At 46.2% G+C, this 15,949-nt stretch overlaps 1 protein-coding gene and 1 non-coding gene across 2 annotated transcripts in view; both read right to left on the bottom strand.

The window, feature by feature from the left end:
- Positions 1-14,825, bottom strand: part of OSBP (oxysterol binding protein) — a 34,633-nt gene extending 19,808 nt beyond the window's left edge. The window contains exons 1-4 of the mRNA XM_060104242.1: positions 14,322-14,825; positions 7,550-7,758; positions 4,698-4,948; positions 31-229 (exon numbers count right to left, since the gene is read on the bottom strand). Coding sequence (XP_059960225.1) covers positions 31-229; positions 4,698-4,948; positions 7,550-7,758; positions 14,322-14,686 — 1,024 coding nt within the window. The 5' untranslated portion in view covers positions 14,687-14,825. The remainder of the gene's footprint in view (positions 1-30; positions 230-4,697; positions 4,949-7,549; positions 7,759-14,321) is intronic.
- Positions 6,846-6,987, bottom strand: LOC132494521 (small nucleolar RNA SNORA48). Its single transcript, XR_009533098.1, has one exon. It is a non-coding gene; the product is annotated as a small nucleolar RNA SNORA48 (small nucleolar RNA).
- Positions 14,826-15,949: the final 1,124 nt, after the last annotated feature.

Genomic DNA, 15,949 nt, shown 5'->3' with positions numbered 1-15,949 from the left:
GGCCGTCCAAGCGCCAAGCCAGCAGCTCACCTTTGCCAGAAGCAGTGCCGCCAGGAGCGTTTGCCGGCAGCACCGTGGCTCCTCGGAAGGCTCTCTCCAGGTGATTGTGCTGCTTTGCCAGCTGCTCCAGGGTCTCTTCCAGGCGGATACGCTGGTCCCTTTCGTACTGCAGGGACTTCTGCCACTTTTTACTGTGGGTCTGGGCTAACACAAGAAAATCTCTGCAGGCCTGTGTGGAGAAAGAGTCGATATAGGTCACCTCAACTCAGCTAGTCAGAGATTCCCCTCAGGCCTCCGTAAGCCCAGTAAGTAACCTTATTCTGGGAACTTGAACTAGCAAATGACAATGAAAGGCCCCCCCTGTTATTCCACAGTATCAGGGACAGCCAGTTCCATGACACAATCAAGGTCAACTCCAGAAAAAAAAAATTGAATGTGGTTGTCACAGTTCCTTCATATTTTCCTGGTCATGAGGACCAAACAAATGCCAAGTGAGCAACAGACCTAGACAAAGTATTTGTGCAACATCACAAAGGGCAGCTATGTGAACTGCTCCAAAGAAGAAACCTATTGACTAAAAGGTGAGGAAAAGCATGGGATAAGCATCTATTGCTTTCAATACATTCTCAACTAAACTCAAGTCACCTAAAACTGAGGAATTCAGACACTGAGAACAGAGAGTCTGCAGTGAATTAAACCAAATATAGGGAAATTTAATTGGTTTTTATTTTGGTCACTAAGATAAAAACTGATCTTAAAAATCAGAAGCCTACCTGAGGAATCGAAGAAGAGTCTAGAGACAAAACACAAACCTGACCATATTAGTCCCTTCACTGGCTCCCCATCGACATTAGGACCAAGTCCTAACTACTGGTTATGGACATAAATGGCCCTTGTATCCTCCTGTCCAGGCAGCTGGACCCACCCCTGCACCCTGCCATGGAGCCACCCCGAACTGCTCGCCCTTTCTCAGACATGCAGATTTCTTTCAGGCCTGCCCACCGGAGCACGTGCTATTTGCTTGGCCTAGAATGCCTTCCTACCCCCTTTCTCTGCTTGGCCAAGTCCTCTTCATTCTTTAAGATCTATGGCAAATGTTACCTCTTCTGTGACACTCCCCGCCCAACCCCCATCTCATAAGTAGCCAGTCTCTCCTCTACTTTCCACAGCACTTTGCACATATTTCTATTTTACACCATCCACAGCAGTATCGTGACTTTCTCTCCAGATGGATTATGAGCCACTTGAAGACACCATTTACAGCTTATTCATATATTTATCTCCAGCTCCTCACTTAGCTGCTTTGTACATAGTGGGAACCTGATACAGTTTGCTTAATAAATAAAGGAAGGAAGGGAGCCATGTAAGCTTAAAAGTCTATACCCTGTTAAAGAGAAACTAAAAGGTAAATAGAACATCTACTCCCATGGTTTCAACCTTTGCCTGTGGGCTGATGCCTACTAAATCAGTAATTCTAGCTCTACGCTCAGGGAGCCGCAGACCAGACTATCCAGTTGCCCACTCAATGGCTCAAAGTAATCTCAGAATCAGTGGGTCCCATATTGAACTCACCATGTTCCCTTTCTGACTCTGCATCTCCATCCCAAGAACAGTTCCAGGGCCCTTCCACCTGCCCAAGCCAGAAAACTAAGAGGCATCCTTGATTCTTAGTTTTCTTCCCTCCCCACATCCAATGATCAAATCCTACTGATTTTCCTTCGATATTTCTGGACTCTGTACATTTCTTTCGTTCCTCCACACTCAGAAGCAGTACAGAGGACATACTCTGGACTTGTCACAGCTCCGTCCTACTATCTAACTACGGAATTTTTAGCAAGTTACTTAACCTCCTGGTGCCTCAACTTTCTCATCTGTAAACAAAGAATGACAACAGCAGCTATCTTAAAAGTTGTTGCTTAACATGTAAAGCACTCAGACCAGGCTCACAGTAATCATTCAACAAGGTGTTATCTGTTAAGAGTTACGCCTGCATCAAAGTCGGTCTTAGCCTCTTCTAATCCACCACTACCAAGCCCATTTAGTAGGATCTGCACACAGCCCCCGACCCCCCATACTTAACTCCTCTTCGGCCTGATCTCTAGCTACTTCCTTGCTTGTCTAACAGTCAACTGCAAGTGGTTCCCAGACTTTGGGAGAGAGGGAGGGATCCACACACACCACACCTGGATCAACTCTCTTCCTTCCCTTCCTTTGAAGAACAGGGGCCATAACTCAAAGTGAGTGAGAGAAGATTATACGCCAGGCACTTTACTGAACACTCGACATCCATTATCTAATAAAAGCCTCTCCACACCCTGAGAGCAGCTACTAGGATCATCACCATTTACAGAAAAGGAACTGGGGTCACCGAGGGACTAGGGGGCCCCAGGTTACAGAGATGGTTAACTGGGGCAGTTGGGCTTCAGGACCCCAAACTCTCTGTTGCCTGTTTTTCGTAAGAAGACTCTCTCGGGTCTTTCAGAATTTATCTGAGGGGTTACCTTCTCAGATCCTCCTGGTCTGAGCTAGACACTCGCACGGTACTACAGCACAGCAGCCTGTGCTCACATCTCTCCTGGCACGCAGCACACTCCATAATGATCTGTTCCCTTCTCTGGCCCCTCACTGGACAGTGATCTCCCTGAGGGCAGGGACCACAGCCACATTAGTTTTATATCCCCAGCACAGTGCCTAGTACACAGAAGGTGCTCAATAGGTGTTCACTGCATTAGCAAATGCATACACTAACAGTGTCAAATGCACTCCCCTGCTTAGACTCACTCTGATAATAAGAAAAGCTATATCCTAAGCAAGCAAGCAACTGAGTGAAATGAGTGCATTCCTCCTTTGCTATAACACTGCCTGTTTAGAGATGTGATGTGTTAGCAGGTCAGTTTTAAGGCCTTGCCATCATCCCCTAAAAGGTACAAAGGCAACAACACAGGGCTAATAAAAAATGCATTTCCTGCAGTAACTGGCTATAAAAGGGGCAAAGACGGTGCACCCAGGGAGAACAGAATGAGAACGGATACAAACTCTGGATACCTAGAACTCAGGGAAAAAGAACTGTCACCAGGAACAAAGATAAGCATATTTTCAAGAGAAAAGTCCAAAATAAAGTTCCAGTTTTATGAGACATTTTTAAATCAAGAGGTGTTTTATTTAGCAAATTTTTCCTATCAGAGTAGGAAAAAAATTGTCATGGAGCAGGGTGTTCACCTGACATGGATAAAAGGTAACAGATGGTTGTGTCCTGAGCTGTTCTATTTCAAAAGTATGTTTATTTACTATTGATTAAATGACCTGTATGATTTATGAGGTTTTCCTGATCACAGGAGGACCAGAAAAACAGGCACACAGGCACCAAGAAGTACGAGAGTTTGGAAAGAGAGCACACGACCAAACATCAGAAACACAAGCGCCAGGGCTGGTCTGCAGAATGGTGCTGGGAGACACCGATCTGCCTGCAGTCCTTAAGGGGACAAAATAATTTCTCTCCTCTACTTTGTGAGAGTCGGAGCACTGAAGAGAGTGTTCAATGCTTCAGAAAATGACACGAAAGTAAAAGTTACTACAACTTTCTATTAAGAAACAAAGGGGTTTTAAATGCGAAAAACCAAATTTTCCCTTGGTCATAGGAAAAGACCTTCGACCTCTAAAAGCCACGTGAACACAACTAGCTCTAAGCAGATGCCTTGTTATCACTCCTCAAACAAGGAAAAATCTGACCCTAGTGAAGTAAGTTCATCCCATTTAATTAGCTAGGAAAACAAAAATAAAAACAAAACAACCACCTGCATAAGCCCTTTCTCACAGAGCAGTGTTCTCACGTGCCTTATGAAGTATCCTCTCGTGTTCCTATGTGGAAGCTGACTAAAATAACCTGCCGGGTGAGGATCAGTCACCAGCAGAGGAAAAAGAGCGCTGTTTATAAACAGTGCACTCATTCCATACCTATCACCCAGTATCGTACACACATCACCAAAGTCAGTGGCACGTTGGGTTTACCTGGAGCCCTGCACCCAAGCAGCCAAAGTACTCCCTAAACCAACGACAGCACCCGAGCCAGGAGTCATAAGGAGGCAGAAGCACTGGCCCCTTCTTTTGAAAAGAAAAGTACCCAAGGTTGAATATTTTGTTTTATCACCCAGAATTACCCCTCAAATCCAAGACTAAAGATGGGACTAACCAGGACTACAAGGTTCTCACTAGTACTCAATCCAGCCCCCACTTACCACACTGTAGGCCAGGGTGCGTTAGCAAAGCAGGGGTCAGACTCCAACCAAAATCTCAAAGAACATGGAAGTGGAAAGGGCCCATGAAGACCTTTTAGTTCCAATAGATAAAGTTAGAGAAAAATAGATAGAGAGAGAGAGAGACAGATAGATAGATAGATAGAACCACAACCCAGAGAAGTGAAGGGACTCAGCTAACATCACCATCAGATGCCCTGCTGGAGGCAGACGCAGGGCTGGAGCAGTGTCCTCCTGACCATTCAAGCAGAGCAGGCAAGTCATTCCATCTGTGCACCCTGTTCCATTTCATGCAACAAAAAAAATGTAACTCAAATCCCTTGACCGATTAAGCAGGACCTAACGTCCTATGCTCTACCAACTACAATTTTCCAGCATCTGGGGAGAATTACATTTCAAAGAGGGAAAGAAGCAAAAAGTCAAGGCAGACGTGTGCGCGCTTACGTTGATCATGGCGTTGGACGTTATCCTGAAGAGCGTGGCCCGCTCGTTGACCTGTTTGATCTTCTCGTTGCTCTCGGCCGGCAGCCGCAGGGACTCCAGCTCGCTGAGCGAGCGCTGCAGTGCCGTGCCGTGCTTGGCGATCAGGTCGTTGCACGTGCTCAGGTCCTCCACTTTGCTGGACAGGGTCCGCAGGGTGTTCTGCAGCTCGGTCTTGTCGGTTTGTGAGACGGACTCTTCATCTCCTGACTCATCTGTACGGGCGGAAAGGTGAGTGATAGGACTCCAAGCCCAGGGCTGAGAGTCGGAACCCTACCCACTCTGCCCACAACCAAACCGACACTCCTCAGGCTGTGCGTTCTGACCGACTGAGAGCTCACCATTGCCAGATGATTCGCCTACAGGTGGTCCACAGCCCACCTGTGTCACAAACACCTGGGGTACTACTACTTTTTTTTTCCTGGGGCAGACAACAATAAGCATTTTTTATGCTCATGCTTTTTTTTTTCCTTCTAGTTTTATTGACATATAATTGACAAATAGCACTGCTACAAGTTTAAGGTGTACAGCATATACACCTTACATATATTGTGAAATGGTTAAAATAAGTTAACCTCCATCATCTCATATAGATACAAAAAGAAGGTTATTTTCCCCTCGTGATGAGACTTTTAGGATCTACTCTCTTAACAACTTTCAAATACACCGAACGGCAGTGTTAACTACAGTCATCATGTTGTATTAACATCCCCAGGACTTATTTATCTTATAACTGGAAGCTTGTACCTTTCTTTTTTAATCTGTTTTTTTTTAATCTGGTTTTTTTTTTTTTTTTTTTTGGCTGTGTTGGGTCTTCGTTGCTGCACACGGGCTTTCTCTAGTTGCGGCAAGTGAAGGCTACTCTTCGTTGCGGTGCGTGGGCTTCTCATTGCGGTGGCTTCCCTTGTTGCAGAGCACAGGCTCTAGGCGCGCGGGCTTCAGGAGTTGCAGCACATGGGCTCAGTAGTTGTGGAGCACAGGCTTAGTTGCTCTGCGGCATGTGGGATCTTCCCGGACCAGGGATTGAACCCATGTCTTCTTCATTGGCAGGCGGATTCTTAACCACTGCGCCACCAGAGAAGTCCCGGGAAGCTTGTACTTTTTGACCACCCTCCTCCATCCCTGCATGTCCCAACCCTGGGGCTCTTCTTAAAGGTGCAGTCTCTGGCCCCACCCCCAGAAAAACCTTGATTTGGCTGGTGTGAGACAAGGTCCAGGAATCTGTATTTTGAATAAGCTGTCTGGGTAACTCTGATGCATATTGAGGTTTGCGAACCAGTGACCTAGAGGACAGGATGGAGAAGCTATATGGCTCTTGGGGCTGGGAATGAATTATTGAGCCTTTTAACCCTAGCTTGAGGGTCCCAATCCAGTCACACTGATTATTAGTGCAAATCCACTGTCATCCGTTGGGTGACCAGTGGGCCTATATGACACGGGTTGAGAACCGCAGTCTAGCTGCTCTCTGTAAACCATGTCCACATCATCAAAAGACTCATTAACTTATCTTTTCTAAAGGAGAACTCAGGAACTTCATGATGAGCTCATCTGACACTAAAGCCACCCCTGCACTGAAAGCTATGCAAGGTCTTCTTTTAAATGACTTTCAAACAATAAGTCAAGTAGAGAGCTGTGCTGTGCCTCTTGCTATCAGTTTTGTCCTTAACACTTTGTAAATGCAAAGTTCTTTTCCAGCAATGTCACTTCCTTTGGGGGAGCTAAAATCAGCACTAAAATCAAAACAAAAGAAACAAGGAAGGACCTGCCCTATCTGTTAGGCAAACAGGCAGGGCCAGAGTCAAAATATAACCTGTTACCCGGAAATTTACAAAGCAGTAAACTTTCCTTTCATTGCTTAAGAGATATTAAACACAGCATGGGAAAGAACAAGGGATAAGAAACACAAGAGATGAACAAAAGTTAGCAGGTGGGCATCTTGGTCAGCTCTAAGTGAACAAGCTCAGTGTGACTAAACTATCAACATCTGCGGGGAAATCCTACCATTTTCCTTTAAGAAAAATCAAAACATAATTAGATTGTTCTTTTTAGTGAGACTACGGTAGCAAAATAAAGATTTTTCACAGAAAATATCACATATAATTATTATTTTTTTAATGTGCCTCAAGCATGAAACAGCTCTGGCCACCAACCCAGGCACCAAGCTGGGTTGAACAAAGGGCTGTACACGCCTCTGCCCAGACTGATACAAGAGCAACACCACCCGTCAGGTGCCTCTTTGCCCACTGCCAGGGGGTTTCACATACAATGTTTCTGGCAATCTACGAAGGGTGTTGGTTTCAATTCAACCAGAAAAGAGTTAAGTAAGAAGATGTCAGGAGAAAAAAGTAAGGACAGATCCGAAGTGTGAGTTGTAATAATCCTGACTGATCTATCAATAAAATAATTCTCAAAATTTTCAGGTAGTCAGTGGGCATTGAGAGCCGAAAGGATAACCGATAGGCTCCTAAGACAGAGTTTCCCAATCTGAACAACTCTGACATTTTGGGCCGGCTACCTCTCTGCTGTGGGGCTGCCCTGTGCATTGGCAGGAGGTTTAGCAGCATCCCTGGCCTCCTCTCCCTAGATGCCATCAGCACCGCCACTCCTCAGCCTTCGCCAAATGTCCCCTTGGGGGCAGAAGTGCCCCCAGATGAAAACCAGCACTCCAGGAGAAATTCTGCCTGATGAGCAGAAGGCTGAGACATCCAGGAGGTAGCTGATAATTAAATGACAATGACAGTGAGGGACAAAATAAGATTTGTGCATAAGAGGGGCACACAGAATGTTCCCCAGACACAATATTCTTTGCTCCCTACCTGATTCTGCCAGCATCTTCACAGCCTTGGCCTTGGCCAGTTCCAGGGCTGTGACCCAGCGCTGCCGCTCTACTTCTGAGCTCGCCTTCAGATGGTAGGTCTGAGCACCCCCATTGGAAATGATGAAGTTGCAGGAGTCCTCCACCGTGATGTTGGCTGTGGCGAGGTTGATGGTACCACGGCAGGTATGTCTCATTTCTGCCTTTGACCTGCAATAACGAGCCAAAGACAAGCTAAGTAGAAAGGTGATGCGTGGTTTATCCTTCACCACATTCCATTTCATAACTCTAAGCCTTTCGAAAATACAGCAGTCTTAGGAATTAGCAAGTTCTAATATTTCCCTCAAATGGCTCCCTAAAATTCAAAAAACAATCAGTAGGGATTTCCATTCAGAGCCTGTAAGATTTTATTGCTCTGCTGTCCCTCTCACCCTTAGCTTTTAAAAAATAGGCTTCACTGAAGGGTAACTACATACGGTATTAACCCAACAATTTTAAGAGTACAATTTAGTGAGTTTTGACAAATGTATACAATTGTGCTACCACCTCCACAAGCAAGACGTAGAACACTTCCATCACCCCAGAAAGTTCCCTCATGCCCTTTTGCAGTCAGGAATTACCTTTTACTTAGCAAGATATAATTATGAAATAGTGCTTTATAAACTCATGCAACAAAATTCTGTAAAATCATCGTATTCTCTAAGAGAAAGAATAGCTCTATTTTACATGTATTGAACAACCCATTCCCCCAACTATAACTCAGCCCAAATGAAATTCTCATACTACTCTTAACAACTATCTTGCAGGAGTGTAAGGCACCCTTAGACGTTTAGAGTATTAAATACTGACTACAGCTCAAATGATATGAAATAGGAATAACTAGCCTTCTGTGGGAGTCAAGAAAGAATAATCATTAAAGAATCACCAGGTGGTATAATCTTTCTGGAATATATTCTTTCCTAAGGTCCACTGACCTCTATTGGTGGGAACTCCTAAGCCATCCTATTAATAGCTAGGAGAGATTCAGCAAATCTGTTCTCAGAGGACTGGGTATAAAAATTTTCCCCATTTCTACTGACTGACAGTTCTATTAATAGACTAACTTTTGAACTTTACAGCACTGGTTGGTGACAACAAGCTACAAGAGACCTGGCATAAAAGATCAAGCTGCTAGCACAATTGAGTGTACAGGGCAAACTGTGCTAATTTCCCCCACCCGCTGATTATGCCCAGGGACCTGCATGTTGAGACTGCAGTTTTTCCCTGACCAACTTGGAACATAAAGAGGTCAAAGTCCTTTGCCAACTGCCACAGTGCAAAGCAGAGCCATTTCTCTTTCACGAGTGTCAAGCGGCCAAACATACCTGGCATGTCCAGAATTCCTGCATGCCAGAGATGACACACACTCCATCTCTGGAAACTAAGATTTGGTGGCTTTGAGAAAGTCTGTGTGCTGTGTTTAGGAAGACAGATTTGCTATCGTTCGGTTTGTCCCATGAAACTGGTTTTTCTTCCTCAGATGCACAAATGAGTAGTATGGGATGGCCGGGGCGGGGGGGAGGGGGGGACGGGTCCTCAATAAACCAGGCCATTTCCATCGCGCCCACACCTGCCACACTGTAACGTGAATCCCTGGTTTTTCTATTCTTACCTCCCCTCCCCTGCCCCCAAGCTTCAGTTACATTATGAATAATGCAGGCTGAATTACAGACCCGCAGCTGACAGGCCTGCTCACCCTTGCTTTCTACTCCAAAGGTGTTACTTGGACCGTCTACCACACTCCTCACAACGTGTTGGTATTTTCCACAAGCCACTTCCTAGGAATCTCTTCTACTTGGGTCATCTTCATGAACTAAATAAGTTTCTCAAATCACATAACGTCTGTAGCAGTTTTTAAAATACCAAAGAACTCTGGAAGTAGGGTGGGCTTAACTTCAGAGCTCTTGCGTTCAAGCAGGTACACCTATGCTTATAAATGATGAGTGCAGAAGCGAGAAAGACATGCTTTTCAGAGTGCAAGATAAGTTCTTTAGGCACCTCAGTATTAGGTGGTATTTTCTGGTTAGTAAGGTCTTCCCTGAAAAGGCCAGCTGAAATAGTAACTCAGTCTCTAGAAGCTAGCCAGGAAAACTAATACTATGGGCTTTTCATGATGTGTCTAGGAGAGCTGGGGTTCTACATATGGTTTTAAGTAACTGGACATCTGTGTAACTTTGTGAGGAAGAACAGGATAGGTAAAAAGAAGGCTTGCCAAAGCCTATTAGGACAGTTCATCAGGGCATGGGTCTAGGAAGTACTCAGCAAAAAAGAAAACAGTATTTTGTAAAAGGCATATACAAGATACGATTGGTTTTGGAGGCATGAAAAGCAGGAGGAAAGACGAGTTGGCTAAATAAGGAGATGGGGACCCAAAGAACCTGTTCGAAAGAATAAACCACCAATTCGTTGATAGGAAGTACTTCAATGTGATTTTGAGGGTAGTGCGTAGATTTGATAACTTTGGATCCTGTTGCTTGGTTGGTGTGTGGGTGGAACCACTTTAGCTGGCAAGGACAGGCCCGTGGTATATTTCCCAATATGTGGTTTGATATGTTTTGGAAGTAGTTTTAGCTGTAGTCAGACAGGTACCACTAGCTACTGTAAGAGAGAAGTGAAAAGTGGTTACAAGTACTTAAAAGATAGCAACATATAGGTTATTACTGTCCAACCAAGATCAATACTGATCAAGACTGGTACTGATCAAAGACTCAACTGGGCTAGAAAGTAGATCTGATTAGGAACTTGGATGAGGAAAAATGACCACACATTAAGGCCCTCAGCTGATACACAACTTTTGAAAATGGGGAATCAGTGTTAACAGTGACTTACAAGCCAAGTTAGGACATGAATCAACTGAACATTAGAATGGTAGCCAGTGTAACAGGAAAACATGAACCTGAGTAGGGGAAAAACTTTGGAGCAGACTAAAATTTTAGATTTGTGATTTAACCTTAAACTGATAGTCCTGGATGAGTAATTAGAAAGGGTTAAAATGAAAATCAGGGCTTCCCTGGTGGCGCAGTGGTTGAGAATCTGCCTGCTGATGCAGGGGACACGGGTTCGAGCCCTGGTCTGGGAGGATCCCACATGCGGAGCAACGAGGCCCATGAGCCACAACTACTGAGCCTGCGCGTCTGGAGCCTGTGCCCCACAATAAGAGAGGCCGCGATAGTGAGAGGCCCGCGCACCGCGATGAAGAGTGGCCCCCGCTTGCCACAACTGGAGAAAGCCCTCGCGCAGAAACGAAGACCCAACACAGCCAAAATAAATAAATAAGTTAATAAACCCCTACCCCCAACATCTAAATAAATAAATAAATAAATAAATAAATAATGAATCCAGCTTCTTTAAAAAAAAAAAAAAATGAAAATCAACTCTGAATACAATAATACAAACGATATACATAAGCCAAAGCAATCCTGAGAAAGAAAAACGGACCTGGAGGAATCAGGCTCCCTGACTTCAGACTATACTATGGAGCTACAGTGATAAAGACAGTATGGTACTGGCACAAAAACAGAAATACAGATCAATGGAACAGGATCGAAAGCCCAGAGATAAATCCACACACATATGGTAACCTATCTTTGATAAAGGAGACAAGAATATACAATGGAGAAAGGACAGCCTCTTCAATAAGTGGTGCTGGGAAAACTGGACAGCTACATGTAAAAGAATGAAATTAGAACACTTCCTAACACCATACACAAAAATAAACTCAAAATGGATTAAAGACCTAAATGTAAGGCCAGACACTATAAAACTCTGACAGGAAAACACAGGCAGAACACTCTATGACATACATCACAACAAGATCCTTTTTGACCCACCTCTTAGAGAAATGGAAATAAAAACAAAAATAAACAAATGGGACCTAATGAAACTTAAAAGCTTTTGCACAGCAAAGGAAACCATAAACAAGGCGAAAAAACAACCCTCAGAATGGGAGAAAATATTTGCAAATGAAGCAACTGACGAAGGATTAATCTCCAAAATATACAAGCAACTCATGCAGCTCAATATCAAATAAACAAACAATGCAATCCAAAAATGGGCAGAAGACCTAAACAGACATTTCTCCAAAGAAGACATACAGATGGCCAACAAACACATGAAAGGATGCTCAACATCACTAATCATTAGAGAAATGCAAATCAAAACCACAATGAGGGGGCTTCCCTGGTGGTGCAGTGGTTGAGAGTCCGCCTGCCGATGCAGGGGACATGGGTTCATGCCCTGTTCCGGGAAGATCCCACATGCCACGGAGCGGCTGGGCCTGTGAGCCATGGCCGCTGAGCCTGAGCATCCCGCAACGGGAGAGGCCACAACAGTGAGAGGCCCGCGTACTGCAAAAAAAAAAAAAAAAAAAAACCCACAATGAGGTATCACCTCATACCGGTCGGAATGGCCATCATCAAAAAATCTACAAACAATAAATGCTGGAGGGGGTGTGGAGAAAAGGGAACCCTCTTGCACTGTTGGTGGGAATGTAAATTGATACAGCCACTATGGAGAACGGTATGGTGGTTCCTTAAAACACTAATAATAGAACTACCATACGACCCAGCAATCCCACTACTGCGCATATACCCTGAGAAAACCATAACTCAAAAAGAGTCATGTACCACAATGTTCACTGCAGCACTATTTACAATAGCCAGGACATGGAAGCAACCTAAGTGTCCATCGACAGATAAATGGATAAAGAAGATGTGGCACATATATACAATGGAATATTAGCTATAAAAAGAAACGAAATTGAATTATTTGTAGTGAGGTGGATGGACCTAGAGACTGTCATACAGAGTGAAGTAAGAAAGGGAAAAACAAATACCCTGTGCCAACACATATATATGGAATCTTAAAAAAAATTGTTCTGATGAACTTAGGGGGAGGACAGGAGTAAAGACGCAGACATGGAGAATGGACTTGACACGCGGAGGGGGAAGGGTAAGCTGGGACGAAGTGAGAGAGTGGCATGGACATATATACACTACCAAGTGTAAAACAGATAGCTAGTGAGAAGCAGCTGCATAGCCCAGGGAGATCAGCTCGGTGCTTTGTGACCACCTAGAGGGGTGGGAGGGAGATGCAAGAGGGAGGGGATATGGGGATATATGTATACGTATAGCTGATTCACTTTGTTATACAGCAGAAACTAACACAACACTGTAAAGCAATTATACTCCAATAAAGATGGTAAAAAAAAAAAAAAAGAAAGAAACGAAATACACAAGTGTTCACAATTAAGGTGGCTTCAGCAGTGAGGATGTGCTAAGGTATTTTCCACTGTGTTAGAGACCAGATAAGCATGTGTTCCTACTTCAACAACCTCCACTCCCATCTTCAATTTGCTCTCAAAATTCTTTAAGAGCCAATACAGTGGAGTTGTTGGAAAAGTCGTTCACCCAAACCCTCCTGGTGGCAAAGTGACTACTGGCAGAGGAAAAGAAATAGAGAGTGAGCCGTTCTTAACAACACTGTTTTGGGGCCCAAATAGAATGGTCTTTATAAAAAGATTTCACTTAGAAATGCCATTATATTAAGCAAAATCTCCCTTAAAGGGAACTTCTATACATTTCGTATAAAATATACATAGTATCATGATCTATAAATGTACTAGCTATGGATAAGTAGTTATCTCTATATCTGACTGATCCATGTAACACTAACCTGGCTTTTAGGTTGTGTTCGTGTTAAAAGAATTAGTTTCAAATCCTGACTAAAGACCTTGGGAAACTTGCCCAAGCTAAGTCTCCGTTTCCTCATTGGTAAGATGGGAATATCTCCTACCTTCCAGATTGTTTTGGGGAGTCAAAGAATACTGTATGTTAAACACCTATCCAAACTGTCCAGCACTCAGGAAATGTTTATGTCCTGTCTCCAAATCCAGTGTCCTAACCTCTCTATCTATAGTAACATGAGTAGCCAAAAGCATGTTATGTTGTGGGAAGATTGTGGGTCACCGTAAACGTGTATTAAACATCCCAAAACAAGCATTTTTGAACAGAAGTAGTCATACAAAAGACATGGACTCTTCTCTTAATGAAACTTAAACCTCACTGACCAGAGAGATCCCAGAAATACTGGATGGAACACTTAATGATTCCCATGGGAGGAGGTGGGGCAGGCAAAAAGAAACACTGGAGTGCACTTCTCCATTCTGGTCTGTCCAGAAGGCGAAAGCCTAGGCAAATCTTGGAGAGATAAAGAGAGGGGACAGATACCGGGGCCACCCTACGCGTGGAGTCCTTGTGCCTGAATGTGGAGAGAGCAAAGGCGGGTACATCAAGGGCTGCTAATAACCTTGAATTCTGGAGACTCGGCACAGAGAGCTAAGCCTTGGGACTTTTTACAGTAAGTTCCTTGGGAGCGGTGCCTGGACTTTGCCCTCCCATATGTGTCCCTTAAACACCTCCAACAGCGCCTTTCTTGCAGAATTAATCATTGCACCGATGCGCTGCTGGAAACACAATGGAAGAGTAGATGCTCTCCGAACAACTGGAAGGGCCAGGGACCGAGGGGAAGGTATGGCACCAAGGGTGGGTCACCCAGGTGGAGCGGTAAGTCCTGGGGCGTTCACTTTCGTGATGGTGGACTCGTGTCGCAGGCTGTCAACGCGCGCAAGTGACGAAAAGGGGCCTGGGGCGACCTTGGCTGCTGCGCGGGCTGGAGAGGGTGACGGCACGGGGGCTGTGGGCTGCAGTGGGGGACGGCGCCCCGGAAGCAGTTACCTGTAGTAGCTCAGGAGCCCGTTGCTCAGCACGAACCATCGCCGCTGGTAGCCTTTGATATAATTGGTCCATTTGAAGAGCCAGCCCTCGCGAGCCGAGCCCGAACCCCCAGCGCCCGAGCCCCCCGCAGGCGGCGCAGGAGCCGGGCCCGCCGCCGCCACTCCCCCGGCCCCGGGGCCCGGGCCGCCCGCAGCCACCGCGGCCACCGTGCCCGGGGCGATCCCGGAGCCCGGCCCCGATTCTCCGCGGCCGCCGGCGCCGCCTCCTCCCACCATGGGGGGACCGGCGCCGCCGCCGCCGCCGCCCGGGGCCGCAATGGCTGCCGGGCCCGGGCCCACTACTCCTCTCAGCTCCGTCGCCGCCATGAGCCGCCGCCGCCCGGAGATACAGGACCGGAACGGCCTACGAGAGCCGCCGTCGCCTCTCGGAGGGCCCCACTGGGCTAGCACATCAGCCGCCGCCGCGCAGCGTCCCCGCCCAGCCAGGCCGGCCGCGGGGAGGAGGGCTCTGCCGCCGGGAAGGACGAAGTCGATTGGTGACGCTGAGTGTCACTTGCGGAAGACCCCTCGCACATTGGCAGTTCTCTTGGGCCTGTCATTCCACCAGCGCCCAGTGAGAGCCCGTGGTGGGACGCTTCCGCCAGGCACGCCGTTGATTGGTGCAGGTGAAGGCCAATCAGACTCATGAAAAGCTCATTGGTGCTTTCCCGAAGTCTCCGGCGCTCAGGGAGGACTCGAGAATGCAGACTACCCAGCCAGTGTGATTGTCGAATGGCTAGTATTTCTGCCACTCATTTTAGTTTATGCCTCCGTCACCGCCACGTCACCCCCTCCCATCACTTTTCTCCTCGCCCCTCTTCCGCCCTTACGGATTGGTGGTTCGTATCAGCTGCTCAACCTTTTCTACCATTTGCTGAACGAGTTGAGGAGAAAGGGGAAGAGTGTAGTCTTCACAGCCTCACTTTCATTTTTTATTGGTTGGAATGGATGCCACTCACAAGTCGGCGGAGAGACAGAGCGGTGGTTGGAGATGATTGGTTCCGGGAGTTGTCTGTGAAAGCAGGAGCGTAACAATGCTAACCAATGAAAGAAACAGATTGAGAAAGGGGCAGGCCAGGGCAGCCAATAAAACTAGGGAAGGGCACTTGCGGGGCGTGCTCGCCTGCTTCCACCTTTGTGGAAGTTTGCGAGAGGCGAAAGCGAGTCAGCTTCTTAAAAGCGGTTTTTGATGTACGCGCAGTGTTGGGAATCCCTCTCTCTGAGTTAAGATTTCCATAGTTTCTTGTTGAGAAGAGTGATTCTCAGTAGTCAGCCCCTGCCTATGTCTCTCCCTTCTAGGGCCCCCTTCTAGCAGCTGGCTCCAAGCTGGAGGCCTGAATTCCTGGGGAGCCCAGAAATGTCTTCCCCAGTTTCCTGCTGAATCCACCACCCTAATTCCTTTGCCTGGTTTGCTCATCGTCGCACCACACCCCTTATCTCTTGATTGTAGACTGTCATAAGCTTCTCCTAATTCTGTTCCACGAGTTGCTGACCCAGCTGTGAGGAGAAAATAGACTGGAGAAGACCTGACTTTACGTGTGCTTCCGACCGGCGTCTCTAACAGTTCTAAAGGCCCTTGTTGGTTGTAGC

This window comes from Mesoplodon densirostris, chromosome 7 (genome assembly GCF_025265405.1).
Source record: "Mesoplodon densirostris isolate mMesDen1 chromosome 7, mMesDen1 primary haplotype, whole genome shotgun sequence".
In the NCBI taxonomy this organism is placed as follows: Eukaryota; Metazoa; Chordata; class Mammalia; order Artiodactyla; family Ziphiidae; genus Mesoplodon; species Mesoplodon densirostris.
The sequence above is the reverse complement of the archived record's forward strand: the minus strand, read 5'-3'. Positions and strand labels throughout refer to the sequence as shown.